The sequence below is a fragment of the Agelaius tricolor genome, unplaced genomic scaffold (assembly GCF_023055355.1).
Source record: "Agelaius tricolor isolate 1412-34295 unplaced genomic scaffold, bAgeTri1.0.p SCAF_6, whole genome shotgun sequence".
Taxonomy (NCBI): Eukaryota; Metazoa; Chordata; class Aves; order Passeriformes; family Icteridae; genus Agelaius; species Agelaius tricolor.
This window is the reverse complement of record NW_027269266.1, coordinates 30,387,501-30,407,000: the sequence shown is the minus strand read 5'-3', so window position 1 is coordinate 30,407,000 and position 19,500 is coordinate 30,387,501. Positions and strand designations below refer to the sequence as shown.

General features: G+C 39.8%; 1 protein-coding gene across 1 annotated transcript in view; it reads left to right on the top strand.

Annotated features, from left to right (window-relative positions):
* Positions 1-19,500, top strand: part of IGF2BP3 (insulin like growth factor 2 mRNA binding protein 3) — a 112,270-nt gene that overhangs the window by 78,240 nt on the left and 14,530 nt on the right. Inside the window, exons 7-10 of the mRNA XM_071429195.1 lie at positions 1,841-1,975; positions 2,549-2,671; positions 5,065-5,200; positions 7,029-7,160. Of these exons, the coding sequence (XP_071285296.1) occupies positions 1,841-1,975; positions 2,549-2,671; positions 5,065-5,200; positions 7,029-7,160 (526 nt within the window). The remainder of the gene's footprint in view (positions 1-1,840; positions 1,976-2,548; positions 2,672-5,064; positions 5,201-7,028; positions 7,161-19,500) is intronic.

Sequence of the window (19,500 nt, the reverse complement as noted above, 5' to 3'; positions counted from 1 at the left end):
ACATACAGTCAGTGTAGTGATGTACCCAAGTGTCCCAAGTGTACTTCAAGTGTTTATTCTAGTTTTAGTTTGATTATGGCATTTTTAGGATTTGTAAATATTGTCAAAAGATGTGGGGGAAAAAGCCCTAAACAAAGAACCTTTTTATCTCCCTTCACTGCTTCCCCCCTGTTTCTAGAAAATACATTTGTTGCTATCAAGTTGCAGACCACACCAAAACATAGATTAAGGAAATGCACAGGAGGCAAAAAGCAAGCTGCTAAGTGACCTAAGAAGCTTAGAGCACTGGGGTCTAGAGACGCTGGAAGAAGAGATTGTTTCCAGTGTGTGTTAAATCCTACCCACAAGGAAGAGCTCAGCACAGATGCAGAGGGAGGTGGGGTTCTTATTCCAAGAATTTTTCCAGGATGCCCCTAAAAGCAGAGAATTGAAATGCTGCCTTCAGCAGCCCACTGTAGGAGCCCCTAGTTCTGTAGTTGCAGCAGGCAGGACCTGGGAATGAGCTGTGTGTGAGGGGAATGAGGATGGGCAGGAGCCTCAGTTTTGAGAGTAGTTAATGAGGATAAGGGACTCCTCTCTAATTGCACCCCAACCCCCTACAAACAGGCTTACCCCCCTCCCCAAACCCAGGATTATCATGATGCTCCCTCCAACCTCTCATTAGCACAATGTAGCCCAGGAGACTATTTAGCGTGTTTAACAACACAGGTGTAAGAGATTTGTGGTGTCCTGACAAGACTTGGTTGTAATTTTTCTATGGGTAACCAACTTTTCAGGTGATATATAAAACATCTAATTCTTTGACTATAAAAATCCTGGAAGATTGGCATAAGGAAAGTTTTATGTCTAGAAGAAGGGTGGGTAGAACAGAAATAATTGCAGGTTGCTAACTTTACAGATACGTGACTTTGAGAATGATGTTTTCACTGGTTTGGGGATTAAAAAAAGAAAATTTCATCTACTTTCATTTCCACCAAGGATTGCCAAGATGGGTTTCTTGGAAAATGCTGCATTGTGAAACCAAATGAGTTTTCAACACTTGAAAGAATTGCAAAAATAAAGGGGCTTCTTGAAAAGCAGCATGGTTGTTTTAGTTAGAAAACAGCTGTTACACGTGGAAGAGGGGCAAAAACAAAAAGCAGAGGTGGAAAGAATACGTGAACTGCAGTTATTGGCAGGGAAAAGTAATATCCAAGGCATTGTCTTTATGCAGGTCATAACTAATTTTTGTTAAATTCTTAGAGCTACATAAACCTGTTGTAGAACAAGGCTAGTAGTTCCAGGGTGGTAGAGGGTAAAGGTAATATCAGGACAAAATCAGGCCGGAAAAGTGTAAGAAATTCATCTTGTGGATGGATGCAAAGTACTACCATGCTACTTGCTAGCAGAGGAGTGCTGGGAAACTCTGCTGCTGAGGTATTTAAAATGAGATGGGACAAAGCCTGACTGTCCTGCAGCTGCACAGTCATTGTAAGTGGAGCAGTGGGGCTGGAGATGGGGCACTGGGAAAGCTCGATGAGATGTTGTTGTCTTCAGGGGTTTGCCACATTGTCTGTCTATCAACTCCCCTGAACATCTTGATGGGAATTTACCAAGAACAGGAGATTCCAGTGTCCACAAAGGTGGGGTTTTAGCTGGTAAAATCAGGATAGGAGAGGCTCTTCATAACACATAAATTTGTATTTAGGATAGGCTTAAGTAGTCGTAAGCTTTTCAAAGTTAAACTACTAATATATATAGTCACTGTTAGCTCAAAATAAGTTAGTTTTACAACAGTTGGAAATACACAAGGCTTACCATAGGGTGTGTGGTTACAGTTAGTGTTTTTCTTTCTTTCAAGAATTGATATTCATCGTAAAGAGAATGCAGGTGCTGCTGAGAAACCAATTACCATCCACTCAACTCCTGAAGGCTGCTCAACAGCTTGTAAAATTATTATGGAGATCATGCAAAAGGAAGCTCAAGATACTAAATTGTGAGTAAAAAGCATTTCATTGTGGAAGCATTAAAAGTTTTGAATTCTCACTAGCTCCATTTAAAGACATAGTCTTTAAAGCTGTTAACAAGTGAATATTTGCTGTTATCCATATCTAAGTAGGTAAAGGTACTGAGATATTTTACCTTACAGGACAGTTTACTTGCTTAATTAGCCCCAGCATGCTTCTGTGATTTCAGTTGTTGTCTGGCTGTGATTTTGAGGTGAATTGGAGCAAATATGGAAGTTTCTTGAGCAACTGACAACTTTTAGTTTGAGCAAGCACAACAAGTTGTGAGCCCTCACTAAAAGCTTTAAGATCTATTTCTTCCCTCCCAACAGCTCTGGTTACTTCAGTCTGAGCTTTATTTAGTTGAAGGCACGTTGCAATTGCAATTAAGCTATAGATGATGGTGCTGGAAAGCCTATTGCACCTGGACTTATTCTGCACCCAGTGAAAACATGTGAATGGGAGTTGTGGATATTTCTATGAAAATTAAATTAATCCATAACATGTATAAAAGCTTGTACTTTGGTCTCCAAAAGTCTCACTAGGTATAACTTCCATTACAGTACAGAAGAAATTCCCTTGAAGATACTGGCACACAACAACTTTGTCGGCCGACTTATTGGCAAAGAAGGAAGAAACCTGAAGAAAATTGAGCAGGACACAGATACTAAAATCACAATATCACCGTAAGTTTTTGGTGACATGTCAAATGGCAGCAGTGCTGCTGTGGGCCATTCAGGTACAGAGTTCTTAGAAAAATATTCTGTGTGCTGAAGGCTGGGATAACAGCCCTTCAGAGGCCTTTCCATCATATGGATTAAACTCTTACTTAAGCTCAGTTAAATTTTATGTAAACAGTGAGTCTTCATTGTAAACTCAGTCAAGAGCAAGCCTAAAAATAACATAGGCTATGTGGAGCCTGCGTTAGACTATATTTTAAGTGTCAGTTGTTTTTAACATATTATACCATATGTAATGATGAGTGTTTGAAACTATAAGTCTAGATCAGTTCTGAGCTATGTGTGAAAATGAGTGAAATTAGTGATGTTTTAGTTTCCACGATATATTAAATTTTTGGACTAGAAGGAAAGAAAATAGAGCAAATGAATTCTGAAAAGGGTATCTTTAGTAGCAGTTCTGTCCCTCTTGTCCACTAACAGCCAAATTACAATACATTGGCTAGTCTGCTGCAAAGTAATGGCTTTTGGTCTGAGTTTGTGAGGGTAACCAAGGCCTGTTCAAATTTAGCTGAGATTAAACAGGAGTTTTCACCTTTACTGGAAATCTGTAAATCACTGATTAGATTAACATCTCTGTAGAAGCTTGGCAGTCAATAGTAGTTTTACCCTGGAGTAATATCTTCAGAGAACCTCCTGTTCTGAATAATGAATGCTCTGGCATGAACTTCCAAGCATTTGAAGGCATCCTGGATTTGGTTTTAGCCAGGAAGGGTGAGAATTAGGCTTACAGGCTGTAGGAAAGGGAAAGGGAAAAGGTTTGGAAGACACATGAAGATGTATGAAGAGGTGTGAATACATGCAGGAGACAAAAAAGTAGTGCAGGAAATAAATGAGGACAAGGAAGCTGCGAGTAAATGTGGCTCTTGAAAAAGAGGAAAACAAATTTAGATGAAAGCACCTGAGGCCTTCCTTAAAGGTGTGTGAGTGTTTATGGAATTAGTCTGAGGAAAATAAACAAATAGAGAAAAAGCACCTAAATAAGTGTGCTTCAAGAATAGATTTTGTAAGGCTAGCATGCTCTCTTGAATGTGTTTGCATAAACCTTTTGTCTGCAAACAGTACACAGACTGTTAATGCTAAAAGGAGAAAAAATGTGTACAGACTACATGAAAAAATGGTCTTCGTTCCATGGAATCCACTTGTCTTTATTGATGATGACACAAATAACACATTGTCTATAAATAGCTACAGAGTATTTTTTAATTTAGTGAGTTAAAGGTTTATTTGCATTAAAATCTTGGCCTCAAGATTATATTTGTCATACTATGCCTAAAATAGCCCTCTGAAGTCATCTGGTGTAATCAATACAAAAATGAGAGCATATATGCCCATTGATTTTGCTATTTCTAATTAGTCTTTCTCATGATCTCTTCATTCAGGCTTTTTTGGTAAGCTTGTCCATAAATTTAAAGGCAGCTGGTTTGGGAAAGTGCTTCCTCTCTTCTCTGGGATGTTTCCCAACATTTTCCTTCCTGGGGCAGTACTTGAGTGCTCATGCACTGGAGAGTCAAGGACTGCTGAGTGGATGTGTTCTGTGCCTGCCACTGCTTGGGGAGCTGTGCAGGCTGCCATGCTGCCTGCTGTGCAGGAAGGCAAGGCCTGTGCTGCTTCCTCTCTCCTTCCTGCCATGGGCTTCCTCACTCTGCATCCTGCTCTGGACTTTGTCTGCACCCCTCTACCTTTTCTCAGTGCATGGCCATGCCATGGCTTCCCAGTGTGTTTAATCCATGTTACCACAGTAGGTTTGCATCTGTTGCCAAATAGAGCACTGGTTTAATGCTGTGGCCCCTTCATTTTCCCTGAGGAGTTACTAGCGTTGAGCAGCAAATGCTGACTTGCACACAGCTTTTCTTTTCCTCATTTTGAGAGTTTGGAGGCTCTCTTGCAGTTTTACTGAGGCTGGGCTTTTCTCCAGTTTCCTTAAGGAATACACTGTAGTTTTCAAGGAAAGAATGTTTTCATGGTGCATTTCTGGGGTGTCTAAGATGAGTGTCTGAAGCCCTGTCCCTGTTGGTAGTGCTGGTGTGAGGTGGGACACGGCTGCACTGCCCTGCAGCAGCTCTGTGTGCTCATGCACAGTGTGCTGGCTCTGTTTTGTGCAGCACCCAAGAATGTCCCAGCCACCCCGTGCCAAACCTCGCTGTGAGGGTTTTGTTGTGTTTCCCATGAGGACACAGTTTCCCCAGATTATCTGAGGACTGTGTTTGAACCCTGTTATGAATTGATACTACAGTCTTTGGAGGGCAAACTCAACATGCTTGGATGTTGTTGCACTCAAATGATAAATCTGGATTATCTTCTTTGTTTGCTAATTAACTGTGCTTCTGTGTCATTTGCAGATTGCAGGACTTGACACTCTATAATCCGGAAAGGACCATTACAGTTAAAGGCAGTATTGAAACTTGTGCCAAGGCTGAGGAAGAAATCATGAAGAAAATCAGGGAGTCCTATGAAAATGATATTGCTGCTATGAATGTGAGTTTCCTTAGGGTGTGGGTTCTTTCTGGGACTAAAACCACAGAAGGATTTTGGGTGTGAGGGACCCCTGGAGGCTGCCTGGCCCAGCAGTGGGTTTGCTCAATGCAGGCCACACTTCAAAGTTAAACCAGGTTGTGTAGGGACTTTTCTCCTTAACATTTCCATGGATAGAAAACCCAGAGGAGTGTCTCTGGGCAGCCTCTGCCCTGTCTCACTGCTCTCATGATGATTTTTTTTTTCCTAATATCACATCAGAATTTTCTGTTGCAACCTCTCTGTTGCCTCATTTATTTGTAGGAGTGTGGGCAAGCATTTTTGTTATTTATGCGCGCTATTTTAATGGAAGCTTTTTCTGGTTTATTTTTGAGTGGGGGAACTGAGAACTTTGTTTAGATTGAGGAAATGAATGAGCATTTAACTTTTTTCTTGTTGCAAGAACCTGAAGCAAGGTGTGTTTGTGCTGTTGTAGCTTATGTGCTCTGGCTTGCATGTTTTTTTAAAGAAGTGATTCAGTCTCATCACATAAATAGCATAATAATGTGTGGAAGAAAGATCCCTCCTGTTTTTAATTATTTCTTTTAAGAAGATCTTATTAAGGCTTTTTTCTTGATATAGATGATAAAGGCATTTAGCAATTTGAAGATGATTGGTGATTATATAATGAAAACAACATACCTCATTAGTTTGCCAAAGTATTACTTATGCATATTGAGAAATTATTGAGATTTTTGATAGTTAGGAAAAGCATTGTGTCTGCATGTGTATCCAAATCTTATGGTCTAGAGTTAGAATGGAAATATTTTTTCAGTTTACAGTAGTCCTGACTTTCTAGAAATGTCTGTTATTCATGCTTGTCCTACCAAGTGAATATTCTCCCCACTTTTCCCCCTGCCTCCCCTACACGAAGCAAATTGCAATGCATGAGGTACTCATGAGGAACAAAGTATTCAATAGTGGTGCATTTTTGTTTCATATAACAAGCAGAAACATGGGGTGAGTTAGAGACTGTATTGCTATTTGACAAAGGTATGGAAAGTCAAAAAACTACCTCTGTTACTGTATAGGTTTTGAGTTTAGTTTGTAGTGATTATTCAGGTAGTTTCTGAGGTGGTGAAGTTTTGAGGTTTTTTGGTGTCTTGTGATTGACTTATCTTAATGGCCTGAGATAGCATCTGTCTCTCTAGCTGAAATACTTCTAAAGCATGTTCATGTTTTCGAGTCATAATCTGGAAAAGTGAAAGGGGTGCTGACAAGTTTTGTATCAGACAACAAATGCTTCCTACCACGTGATGATGTCACTTTTTCTCAGATGTGGTCAAGCAAGGGACATGCAACTTTATAGTTGATCCTTTGCCAGCAATTGCTGGAGGTATCTCACTTCATCTTTTGCAAGGGAGAGAGGATGGGGTGATAGTGTCACATACATGTTCCTCCAGTGTAAGAAAAGCAGGGGTTTGTTCATGATCTTTCTCTATTTCTACAGGGCTGTCTTTTTTGTATAAGGACAAAACTATTGTTTTTCTGATAAATTTGTTCACTCTGAAAGTAAATAGTACTATTATCTGAACATCTTGCTGTAAAATTTGAAATGTGTTTTGATGACTAAGTTGTAGCAAGTGATCCCCATCTGCCTTTCCTACTATGTGTTTTTGATGTTATAGGTCTGTACATGTGTCTGGGAAACAGGTTTGAATGAGAGTCCTTTGGGTAATGGAAATGACTTTCTTTTAAAACAACATCCCAAAACGTGAATAGCATATGCCAACTAGGATTTTATTAGAGTTAATAACCAGGACTCTAAATCTTAACCCTTCTCCCATTGCAGCTTCAAGCACATTTAATTCCTGGATTAAATCTGAATGCCTTGGGTCTGTTCCCACCTTCTTCTTCAGGAATACCACCTCCCGCAGTGAGTGTTGCCTCTGCTGCTGCTGCTGCTTCATATCCACCTTTTGGGGTAAGGGAAGCTCTGATTTTGGATGGTTAGTGGATGGTGATACTAATCTCTGCAACGCTGCATTTTTTTGCCTTTTTCCCCAGAAAATCTGGAAGGGTGTTTTGCTAGCTGTGTTCTGTCATTTTTCTAAATGTTGTCTGTCTTCCTGCTTGCACACTGAAAAGTATTTCATGTGGCTGCAGTTGGGAGCAGGCATTAGTTGCTTTTCTAGTGAAATGCTCAGTGAAACTGGAAAATAGTGCTGCTTAGAAAAGTGTTAGATTTTATTTTATATAGAATTTTAATTATTGCAGAAAGAACTTTCACATAAAATAGCATTTCAAAATTGCTGGAATTGGCAATTAATAATGCTAGTATGCAATTTTACTCCTTGTGGTATGGAAGGAAAAGAAATTATCTCTTGTCATGAAGTGGGGATCTATGTGTAGCTAAAGTGTTTGTTTGAATGTAACAGTTTTATAAATGCCATGTTGAAATGCAATACTGCTAAATATCTAGTATGTAAATTGCATGGATCAGTCTCCAGAAAGCTGTGATTTACTTGCCATTTTGCTCTCTAAAAATATATGAAAAAGTTTAATAGAATCTTACTCAAATTCTGTGCTGATTAGTAAGCATAAATGAAGAATTTTGCTATGGAGCAGAAGGTGATTTGTTGCACCAGAAACCTCCAGAGTCTGTCTGGAGCTGAGATGGTGTTTTGCTTTCAAGAAAAGACAACCTCATTACAAGGAGAAGGTGGTGTTTTTCAACTCTTTTCTGTTTCTGTGCTGGTGGTTGTTAGCCACTAAATGCAAGGTGAATTTTCTAAACAATTCTAACAAGTCTCTTAAGAAACAGATGGCAGAATTTTACAAACTCTGCTGTTTGACTTGGTCCCCTTCTTTGCCCAACAGTGACATCTAGAGAGCTAAGTCTGAGACTCTTCATGAACTAGAAAAGTGAAAATGCAGCACAACATTAAACTTCATCAAATAACTCAAGCTCTGTTGTACTAAAGGGTAGTTGTGGTCTAAATATTTTTCCCAGAGGAAGGAACCAAGAGAGAGTCAGTGTAAGGAGCAGGAAAAATTCCTCTCTTGTAACATTGTTTGTAAGAATGAACAAGTTTGGTGTTATGAATGTATTATAAAGTATATTGAGTATAATAGTGGCTTTATCAGAAAAGTGTGCTTCAATGAAAGCTACAATAGAAATATGTTTATACTCAGGTATTTTACTGTCAATAGCAGAGCCTCCATTTATGACAAACACGTTCTCTCGCTCACAGTCATTCTGCACTTCAATTAGATTGGCAGACTAAACTAAACAATACAAGTTTCTGCTTCACTGTATTATAGAAAATGCCATCTCTGGTAATGAATTGCCTCAGTTTTTTTCTTAAGAGATCCTAGATGTGGTTTGTTAAAAGTATATAACTTTCTATATTGGTAATTAAAAGTGTGGCTTTTCCTATCTTTTTACTCCAGATTTGCAGACTACTTTGCTATTCTTGAGATTCATATTGTAGCCCACAGTTCTGTTCATCACTTGGTGTATTTTCATTTCTTTCCCACTTTCCCCCCCGTTGTGGTTCCTTTTGCTCTAAATATGCACCTAAACAGTGCTGAATTTGGTGGTTACTCCTGTCTGTCCCTCTGTTGCTAGTGCATCTTTACCCCCCAAATGCACCTTTTTTGGCCTGCTAAGACCTCTGGCAGTATCCAGGTTTTTGGAAACAGGATAATGGCAACATCTGGAAAAAAGCATCAAGAAACAAATGTCATTGTGTAGAAACTGTGCAGCTGGAAGTTCAGACCACTGTCTGAACTCTCTTGCTTCTGTTTGTGCTCATTCCTCTGAAATGGCTCTCATTCCATGCAGTCTAGGTGTGTGACAAGCTAACATGCAGAAAGAAGGGATAAACTCACAGACTGGGAGATGAACTCAGATTTTGTGGAGATTGGGGGTGGTACTGATACAGCCCCTGAGGCAGATACTAAGGGCTTCTAAAGCAAATGTACGAACAAAGGGAATTATCTCACCTGTTTGTACTTAAATGTGTTGGTATTTGGAAAAGAGCAGGTGGTTCTGTGGGCTTCAGGTGAGTCAGCCCCTCAAATTACTTGGAGTGCTTGTTGCTCTCTGCGGAGAGAAAATGAAAAAAAGCATGAGTCTATTCCTTTAATGGATGCATTAGTTTCCATTTTGAAGACTTTTAAGTCTTACTTGTGTATGAATTAATTTTCTGTAACTTTTGAGCTTTACTCTCCTCTAATTTTTCCCCTAGCAGAACAGTTTTCACACACTGATTAAATTGGTTATTGGGGCATTCACAAATAGAAAGAGAAAAAAGTCTGGCTATATTTTGAAGGAGAAATTGATATATTTTGAAAGGCTGAAGGCAACCACAGGGGGAGATCTAGGAGAACTCATGAGGGATTTAAAAAGTAAAATGAAATCTGTGTATCTAACAGAGGCTTTGGGGAAAGAAGGTCCTGAAAGAAAAATTAAGAACTCCCAGGGAGACTTTATGTCCATTTACCTATGAGCTATTTGTTACCAAGTTCCTTATTTTGACAAAAGCATTTGGACAACCCAAGTCCCTTTACCTCATTTTCAGTGCATGTCCTTTTATGCTTGGGAGCAGGGATTAGTGGATATTGAGGATATCCCTTTCAGGCAAGTGGAAATCCTTTCTGAAAACACTGTTGGCATCAGGGTGTAAAGAAGTGTATCCTGCTGCTGCCCTGCTTATTTGTGTGTAGTGCAAGTTTTGCCTTCTGCTCAGGGCTGGCTCTTCCCTGTCTCCTGCAAGGTGTGCTCCCCAGCAGTTTCAGCTGCACCAGCACAGGGGCCTCTTGGCATCCAAGTGTCTGAAGTCTGTGCTTAAAGCCATATAGTGAGTCTTGGGACACCCCTGTGATGTGTCTGAGGGTGGGTTTGAAGCTCTTTTTGTAATATCTGTGTATGGACCTTTTCTTCACCTTATTGTGGGGATGGACTTGGCTGGGGCTCTCCCTTGGGTCAGAAGCATTAGATGGGTGAGTTTGGGCATTTGCAGCAGAGTTTCCATATGGAGCTGATGGTTCATATAAACTACTTTCAAGTGACAAGGTGCAGCTGTGACCTTATGTAGGACTTGTTCCCAAAGAAACTGAAGTGTCATCTTAATTATTGAAACAATTATCTGTCACATTCCTCCTGCTGCTTTTTTAACACGGGTATAAAGAGGAAAACCTGCATAGACACATCTAGGATTTTGTTACAGTGCCAGGGCTTAGCAACAGCTCTGAGTGCTCATACACACAGCTGGAGCCAAGTGTTCCTAAAACATTCTGTACTTGGAATCTACAACTTCAGGAGCTTGGGGCTGAATAGTTAAATAGGTTTGGCTGTGCTAACATGTGTGTGATGCTTCATCCTATCCCTCTTCATGCAAACCTTTAAGACATTTGACAAGAGCATAAACATTGTTCTCCAGCTGCTTCAGGCACACTCTGGTATCACAAACTTAGGAAATGGTGATGTTATCAAACACTAGTTTGCATTTAGTTCCCTGGACTGGGTCACATTCAGGACAATGATTTCCATGTGACCCAGAGACCTTATTCCATGATGGTTAACTGTGATGTACAGCACCAAAGCCTCAGCTAAGTTAATCTAACAAGATGCAGATTGTGTCTCAGTAATAATCTGGGTGCTGCTTTTACTCTTTGTCCTGGCAGTGGAGCCTCCTCAGGAAGGCAGATACAAACACACACATGGGCACATGGCCTTTGCATGTGGCTAACAGTGTCTGATTACCACAAAAGTGCAGGCTAACCATCCATTTTCTTGTATTTTCACCTATTGCTAGCAACAATCCTTGATATTGGAATTGTATAGTTTATTTGCAGAGTTCAAGTTCTGTTTGCCTGTTCAAAGCACTCATTTTGTGCAGTTGCTGAAAAGGGATGCAATGGAATTGCATATTGTGCTTCAGTTCTTGAATGTTCTTCTCTCTTCTTGCAAAAATCCAAGATCTGTTTGGTTTTTTCCTGGACTCCTAAAATACAAACAAATCAGAACATGTGAGAATCGTTGAAATGTTTTATAGTTTGAGGAAAAAGCAGGACTTAATTGTCTCAGTTAAAAGTATTAAGAGCTAAAAATTCTTTTTGCTGTCAAATGGGTATGATTTTCCTCTTATTATCCTGGTGATATGATCAAGCTAATGGTCTTTTTTTTGACTGATCTGTGCCCTTGTGTGACCATATTAAGGACCATTAGCCTTTCTGTGCCTATTTGTACTCAATGTCTTGTCCAGCTGCTTTTGGACCTGGAAAAACCACCACTTTCTGTTTATCCTTAAATCTTCCTCCTTAGCTGTGCACTTAAATGCTTGTGTGTGTTGCAGCTCTGACATGATTGCCAAGAGCTTTGTTGGTCTGCCCACTGTCACTTGTAACAAATGTTGTGACCTGAGCACCTGCACAAAATGCTGGGATTTCTATGAGGAGGAGAGTCAGGTTCTGCAAAAGGGAATATCACCCATGCTTATGTTTTCCAGAAGATATGTTGCCACCAAAAAAAAAAAGTACTTTTAACAAGTATCCCAGCCAAACTGCTTCAGATGTAGTGTTGTACTGCTCAAAGCTGTTTTGATGGAGTTGTTGCTTCTGCCTTCTGAACTGTGGGGAGAATATGCACATACTTGTCTCTCAAGAATAGAATTTTGTTCTCATGCAAAGCTGAAGGTTTTAAAGCTCCAAACAAACAAGAAATCCTTATCTTAAAATCCAACTGTGTACAGTCATGCAATTAATACACCTGGCCCACCTACTTGGGTTAAGTGGGTTGCGCCCTTCCTTTTATAATTGGAACTTTGCATGTTTAATTTTACATCCAACTGCATTTCTTTTGCAGCCTCTGGATCTGAAATTTGGCATCCCAAGGGCATGGGGGAAGAAGGGATAACCTGTGGAGACCTCATCCTGCCCTTGAATGCCCTGAAACAGGGTAGTAGAATTAATTCTGTCTCATGGCAGGTAAACTCAAACATAAAGTAAGGTGAGAAGTAGAGAGCTTTTCTCCCTAAGAGAAGTTCACACCAGCTGTTCCTCTTCTTCTGTAAGGTCATGGAAGAGATACATGAACTTCTGTCCTGTGAAACTTGGCTAGAGTGAAGAGATGCTCCTCTGCTTGCAGTGGGACTGCTTTCTCTGCTGGCCTTTTTGGACACCTGTTGTGGTTTCTTGAAGCTCTGCCTTCAAAAAAAAAGCACTCTTTCAAACCTTTTCTTTAGCCTCACAGTGAACTTTTATGTGATATGCATGTGGGCTTCTAGGAAGAGAAAGGGAGGAACAGGAAAATTTAAAAAAACCCAACAAAAACAAAGAAGATGTTGTTTCATACAGTAAACAAAACCAAGAAATCAAACCACCTTTTCTGATTACAAAAAAAAAGCCTTGTACAGTTAGGCTGATAGGTTGCTTTCCTTTATTCTCTTTTGCCATCTCTTGAAGTTTTTGTTGCAGGTGAGGAACATGCCAATGGAAAACTTTCTCCTTAGAAGATGTTGTGGTCAAGAGAAAGATTCCTTCTTTATTCTCCAGTCATTTTCTTAAATAATAATAGTAAAGAAGACATCTTCTATATTGAATAGAAGTAAGAGAAGAAATAACTGTATTGTGCTTTTGGCAGGAAAGAAAAGTAATTTAAAATGAAAAATTGCTCCATTGAGGGCCTTCATTTGATGCCCTGAGCATAGATGAGAAAAACAAGGAAGAGGAAAAACTGTCCTATGTTTCCAGGTACTTTGACTCTTACTTGGTGAAGTTGGGCTCCTTTGGATGTCTGGGTTTGATAGGATTAGCTTGTGCAACTGTTATGTCTGATCTACCCAGAGGCAGCAATGTCTGTACATCTATGATGTGTGTAGTTGCAAGTTGCTTTGCCCTAATTTGCCCAGCTTGTTAAGCAGTAGATGACTTTTGAGAAGCTGTCCTGCAGCCAAAAGAGGATGTGGTTTTGGGGGATGAAGAAGCATTTGTCAGTGTTTTTACAAAATGATTTTACATTGGTGAAATTAGAACCATACATGTGCAGCACATGCAATCTTGAGGAGGGCACTGTAGGACAACAGCACTGTCTGAAAAAATCTACCTGCTAATTAGAGTCCTTTTGAAGATTGCAGCCTCAGTGCCTTGAAATACATCTTTACTGATGCTTAATTTCTTACATTCATTAATGAGGCATATTTTGACAACTAAAAAATTTACTTCTTGGTGCGTAACATTGTGGGCTTGTTTTGCTCTGCGGAGAAAATGGTTGGTCTTCCCACTGTGTTGAAAGTCTTCTGCTTCTGCCATGCTGTGCTGTCGGGGATATGTGTCCAGAGCAGTCAGACTATTCTGCCTCTGGAGATGGACCAACCCCTCAATGAGGGAAGGAAAATGCAATTGGCACCAGATGATGTACAAAGATCTGGCAGGTCAGTAGGTAGGTTTTTGAGGTGTTGAAGCCTCCAGTTATTCTTAATAGCTTCTTTTACAGTTCTCAGGTTGTCATAATGCAAATAGCATCACTAGTCATCCATGCTTTTTAAAATAAAAATGGTTTCTTCTTTGCTGCAGGTTTGAGTACTTGTAGAGATATTTGTAGTTTCTTGGAACACGAGAATTAGAATTTGTGTTGGTTCCCTGCTTTTAGATTCTTTTGGGAAGATTTAATTGGGGTTCCCCTTGAGCATCTCAGACTCTCAAGCCCTAAGTACCAGGCTCCAAACCTTCTGAATGTTAAACTGAATGGGTAATTTAATTCCTTAAGGTGCCAAATATTTTGTTACTAGGGTGTACTGAGCTCCTTCAGGCCAGAAACAAAAGTAGGTCAAGTCCTCATTCTGTTGTATCTGGCTCCATCTCTGGTTTGTTTGTTAAACATGATGCAGAAATAAGTGATCTTTGTGTTTACACAACCTGTTTTTTTGGCAGCTGCCGTGGAATCTGAGAGCAGTGCCTTTATAAACCAGAGCTGATGAGTACCTGCTTCTTCCAAAGCCATTGGTTTCATGGGCAACTTCTATGGATTTTGAGTACCCATGTGACTGCTGTGTCACAGCTATGATTTTTGAAGTGGAAGTGTTTTTATATATATACTTTTTGGTGGTCATATTCAGTGTTGCAACACTGAATACCTATGCTTCCTGCTTGTGAATGACCAGCAAAATTCCTCTTACATAGTTTCACAATCTGTTCCTTATGTTGATTTCTGATTTTGGCTGTCTGTTCTGAATAAAAGGTGGCAGATTGCTTTTTTTGGCATTGTGGCCAGTCAGATTTTGCAAAAACAAAAAGTTCATGCCATGTTCAGAAATATGTCAAACCAGTTCCTGCTTGTAAAATGCCTTATAACCAGCCTGCCAGAAAATGTTCCTTCTCTGCTTATGTGATTTGTACTCCTTTGTTGCTAGCTAGGCTGTCATGTTGGAAAAACTTCTATGTGTGGTTCTTTTAGTGACTTCTAGTAGTCCAAGAAGATTCCCTGTTCAGAGATGATTGTGATGAAAAGTACTAAATTTGAGAGCCAAGAAGTGGAATGAGTAGTACTAAGTGAAATTATTCCAGTGGCATCTCACTTAAGGTACTGACCACTGTGTAAGGACCACTGTGGTAGTCCCCAAAATGGGAATGCAGACAGGGTGGGTCATACTTAGATTTTCAACCAAGCGGAGACGACCAGCTCAGCTAGATGGACAGAGGACACTCACACATAATCTCTGGGGCTGATTGTAGGGGGAAAGAGGTAGAGCTGCATGGCCTTTCCATGGGCTGCATGTCCTAGAAAGGGTCATGCCCTTGGTTCATCTAGGGACATGAGTGTTTCTCACACAATGCAGCATTTACACTAAAGGGGAGCATCTTGGATTCACCTGGAGTTCATGGGAAGGTGAAACCTTGGCTGGCTGGATGGTGGCTGGGCAGTTCATGCATGGCAATATGAGCAATGCTTTAATGTGCAAATCAAAGTGAAAAATACACATTGCTTCTTTTAAATTGTTTTGCTGCTGCTCAACTGACTGAATTCATCAGTGCAGAATTCTTCTGAGGGCGATCCTGGCTTTTCAGGCAGTGAATATGGCAGAAAGCTTTAGACTCTCAGCATGGACCTAAATCTGTTTGAAGTAGACCTAAAAAGCTTGGAGGGTGCAGGGAGTTCAGGCTGCAGTTTGTTGATTTGTGTTGGCAGCAGCACTTCAGCTCAGTGATTGTACAAGATGGTGCCACAAGGTATCTGCAAGGATGTTGTGAAACTGTGGATCATGTTAGACCTATCTGCTAAAACTTTTTTTTCCTTAATGAGCCTCTGTTTCCAATGAAGGCTTAAAGTTTTAGCGCTAGTATTGCAAAATGAATACTCTAGGATTTCTTTCACCATCATCTCAAGCTTATTTCTTATCATTGCATTGAATCCAACTAGAATGTCTTCAAGGATACTTGGCTAAATGTTCATTTCCCCTTGCTGCAAGTTTTCATTACTGAATAAATAAGAGCATTTAATATAGCTGTGGGCCAGGATAATTCCTCACAGTAAATTGCAAAAACGTGGTTTAAATTTTGGCTTTGGATTTGGTACAGGGTTTGAATAATACGATACCTCACTTCCTGACAAACTCAGGGTATTCTGAAGACTGAATGATCTGTCTGCAAATCTGCCTTGTCTTGGTAATCATGGTTTTTGGGAAGGGGGTAGAAAGGCAAAAAAGGAACTTTTTAATGCAGTCACTTACTGTCTGTATTAATTTACTTCTGCCAAGTGGATTTGTTTACTATGTAAAAAAAAAAAAAAAAAAAAAAACAACAAAAAACCAAAATCAGTATCTCACTAGGCTAAATGGTAGCTCCATGCAGTCTTAAACCAGTTCTTAATTATTTCCTTCATAACTAAAAATCCTGATGCTGACTTAAAATGGATAACATGACTCTGTGACTTAAATAAATGTCTCGTGCTAAGGTAATTAATTTGCAACATGAAACATAACAAGCTTAGAAACCAGGAAAAATCTGATTCTTCTCCCATTCATGTCTGGCTTAAAAGCCTATTTACTTCAGTGGGTATAATATTTTAAAAGATTTACAGCCTTATCCCAAATGTTGCCAAGGATTTACCAACCACATGCATTTGATGGAGCAAGGGGTCTATGGAGACACTTACGCACATGACTGGAAAAAATTTTGTACTGTTGGCAGGCTTGCAGAAAAAGACTGAGATTAATGCTCAAATTAACTTGAGGGACATAAATAACAAACATACCCCCTTATGAGCCCTGACTCATGCTGACTGAGGGAGCTGTGGACTGACCTAGCAGCATCATCAGCCAAAATCATGAGAGGAGGGGTCGTCTTGGGGAAGAATGAGGAGACAAACCTCTGTTGGCTTTTCTGTGTATTATTTGTTGTTCTCTGTTGTCCTTTGTTTTTCAAATGCCATTTTTTCAAATAGGATGTCCATTCCCCCAGCTGTAGTGGCTTGGGACCTGCTTTTTACCTACCACCCTCTACTCTGGAGGGTCATAGCTTACTTTTTCTGAGTTTTCATTCTTGCCTGGCTGTGCTATGGCTCTGTTACCCAAGTGTGAGATGAGGAGCAATGCTTTTCCTTCTGACAATCTAACAGGTAAGGGAAAAGCTCTCCTCCCTGTGGCTTTCTGCAGTTTGTAGGATTGATGCACCAGGAGTTGGCAGAGAAAAGTTATAGCAACCTTATCCTAAGGGCAGATGGTCTCTACAAATCTTTCTAACCCTGCAGGCAAGAATTGCAGAAAGAGGAGTGAATCTGCAAATTTTCTTGGCTGGGACTCCTCAGCTTCTAGCTCTGGTGTGCAGCAGTAGCCCTCATGCTGAAGGACTAGTGGCAATATCCCAAGGAGAGGAAGAACCTCACTCCTGCTGAAACTCTGGAAACCAGGAAATGATGGCTGTGCTAAGCCAGTTTCCTAAGAGTTAATGTGGTAGGGTTGGCAGCAGAAGGAAAAATCTCCTGTGGAGCTGCAGGGTCTGGCTGGAGTGAATGGGATAATCCTGAAGCTACATGCAGTGCAGGGGCTCCAGGTGAGCCCAGTGTAGTGGGGAAGCAGCCAGGGGTTACATGATTTACCAACAGATGAGTTTGTCTTGGATGGTGATGGTGGGAATTTGAAAGGGAAATATTAAAAGAAGATGATAAATAGTTGGTATGCACTGTTGGGCTAGGGACAGATGGCTGGAGCTCAGGGACTTGCAGGAGGTATGGAAGGAGGTGTATCCAAGCTGCTCCAGGAAAGAGCTGTGTTAGTGTAAAAAGTCAGTGCTAATAGTGAGCTGCAGCAGTTGCTTAGTGTCATCCAGTGGGGTAGATTAATTTCCATCTCTGTGTTAGATCACCATTTTCAATCATGATTTAAATGAGCAAGCAAGAAATCTGATTTAAGTTGACTTATCAAATTTTATATTTGTACTTTAGTTACCTTTCTGAAAGCCTTAGAGTAGTCTGTGCCTTTGCTTACACTGAATATCTCTTTCTATTTATACAAGTATGCAATTTGCCATTTGCTTTGGGTATATTTTCCTTTTTCTGTTAAAAAATGATGAATGGTGCTTTTCTTATTTGCTTGATTAACTTTAACTTCTGATTTTCATCAGGCAACATTTGGATGGAAATTGGAATCCAATTAATGAACAAAACCAGCATTTAAAATTGTTTTCATTAGTTCAGTGTGCTGGATATAGACAAAAATTCCTTATCAACCCTGTTTTGTGACTAAAGCAGACTGATTTTTGCAGAAACAAAGCAAGTATTTTCAGCTATTTATGAACTGAACTAATTGTTTCTGGTCACCATGCTTTTGAAGAATCTGTTTCTTGTATCTTGGTTTCCAGAGCTCTTCTCTTAAAACACAAAACCCCTGGAAAAAAAACACAGAACCCCAAAACAACCTAGATTCTCCATTGAAGTGAATATCTCAGTGGTCTGTGTGCCACAGCTACACAAGACAAACTTCTTTTATTTGGGTGGACTAGCCATGAGCCCATACTACAAATATTGCTGAGGCAGAAGAGGTGGTCTGTGCATCACAGACACTGCAGATGGCTACTTGCAAATTAGGGTGGATGGATGGACTATAAATCTTGGTGAACCTAGGTTGCTACTCTAAAAGATTTTCTTTCTGCATTTCTGTCAGTTCCCAGGGCTGGGCTAACTTTGAAAAAAATATTTTCTTATGTAGGGGGAGAAAATAAACTGAATGGGGAAGAAGAGAAAATTGTCCAGGAGACCTTACTCTTGTCAAAAAATATATACACATACATATTTTGGCTTTTAAATTTTAAATATATATTTAAGCAGACTTGGCTATAAGGGAGTGAACGTTGAAGCTCAGATTTCACAGAGTGGGAAATCAGTTCCCTAAATTTAGTGCTTCTAACATATGTTTAAGGTCTAGGAATCTATTTCTGATATAACTCATGTTAGGAGTTCCTGGAAAGCTCTATGACTTATGTGGCATGGCATGGGTAAGATTAAATTATAGCTGATTTTCTTCCATCCTGAGATCCCCAGAAGCATCTGTAAGATTGATGGGTGGTGTAGTCATTGCATTATGTTTGATGTGTTTCTTTTGCAGGCTAGGTTTCCAGTAAATACAAAAGGATTTAAAAATTATTGTGGGTAAGGAGATGGACAGATAGCAATTTGAACTTGGTGTTGTGATACTCTCAAAAGCCTTATAGTTAGACTTGATTTCTGCCAGAAGAAAAAAAGAATGAGGAGTATGGTTTTTGAGTGGTTAAAAATCAGTGTGTATAACATAATTTCTCTAAGTCTTGTGTGTTGTTATACTGGAGATGAATTTGGTTATATGTACATGCCAATGTGGTACCCCAGACAAGAATTAAAAAAATTCCAATGTATGAACAACTGAATATTAACAGATTCTCCACTATTCCTTAAACAAGTATCACTATTACACCAAAATGCAAGTTTAGTATTAAAGAACATCAGTTACTCACTTTTAAAAAATCCTTTGGGAAAAAATGAGTTGAAATGTATCAAAAAGTCAAAACTATGAGGAAGGTGCTACAGTGAGGTGATTGTACAGTTAGAAAGGCACATGTACATCTTCTGTCTTCTGTTGCCTTTGCTGCCCATGTTTTGTGTTTGAGGGTGAGGCAGCAAAAAGGAATTTCAGTGGTGGATTGAATCCAGCCAAGAAAGTGGCTTGAAATCAAGCTTTGGGAAGGAGAGGGGAAAACTGCTCAGCAGGCAGATGGGCAACAGAGGGAAGGCAGGAAATATATGCAAACAAAAATAATGAAGTTTGATTTGTTTCTATGGTACAGAAATG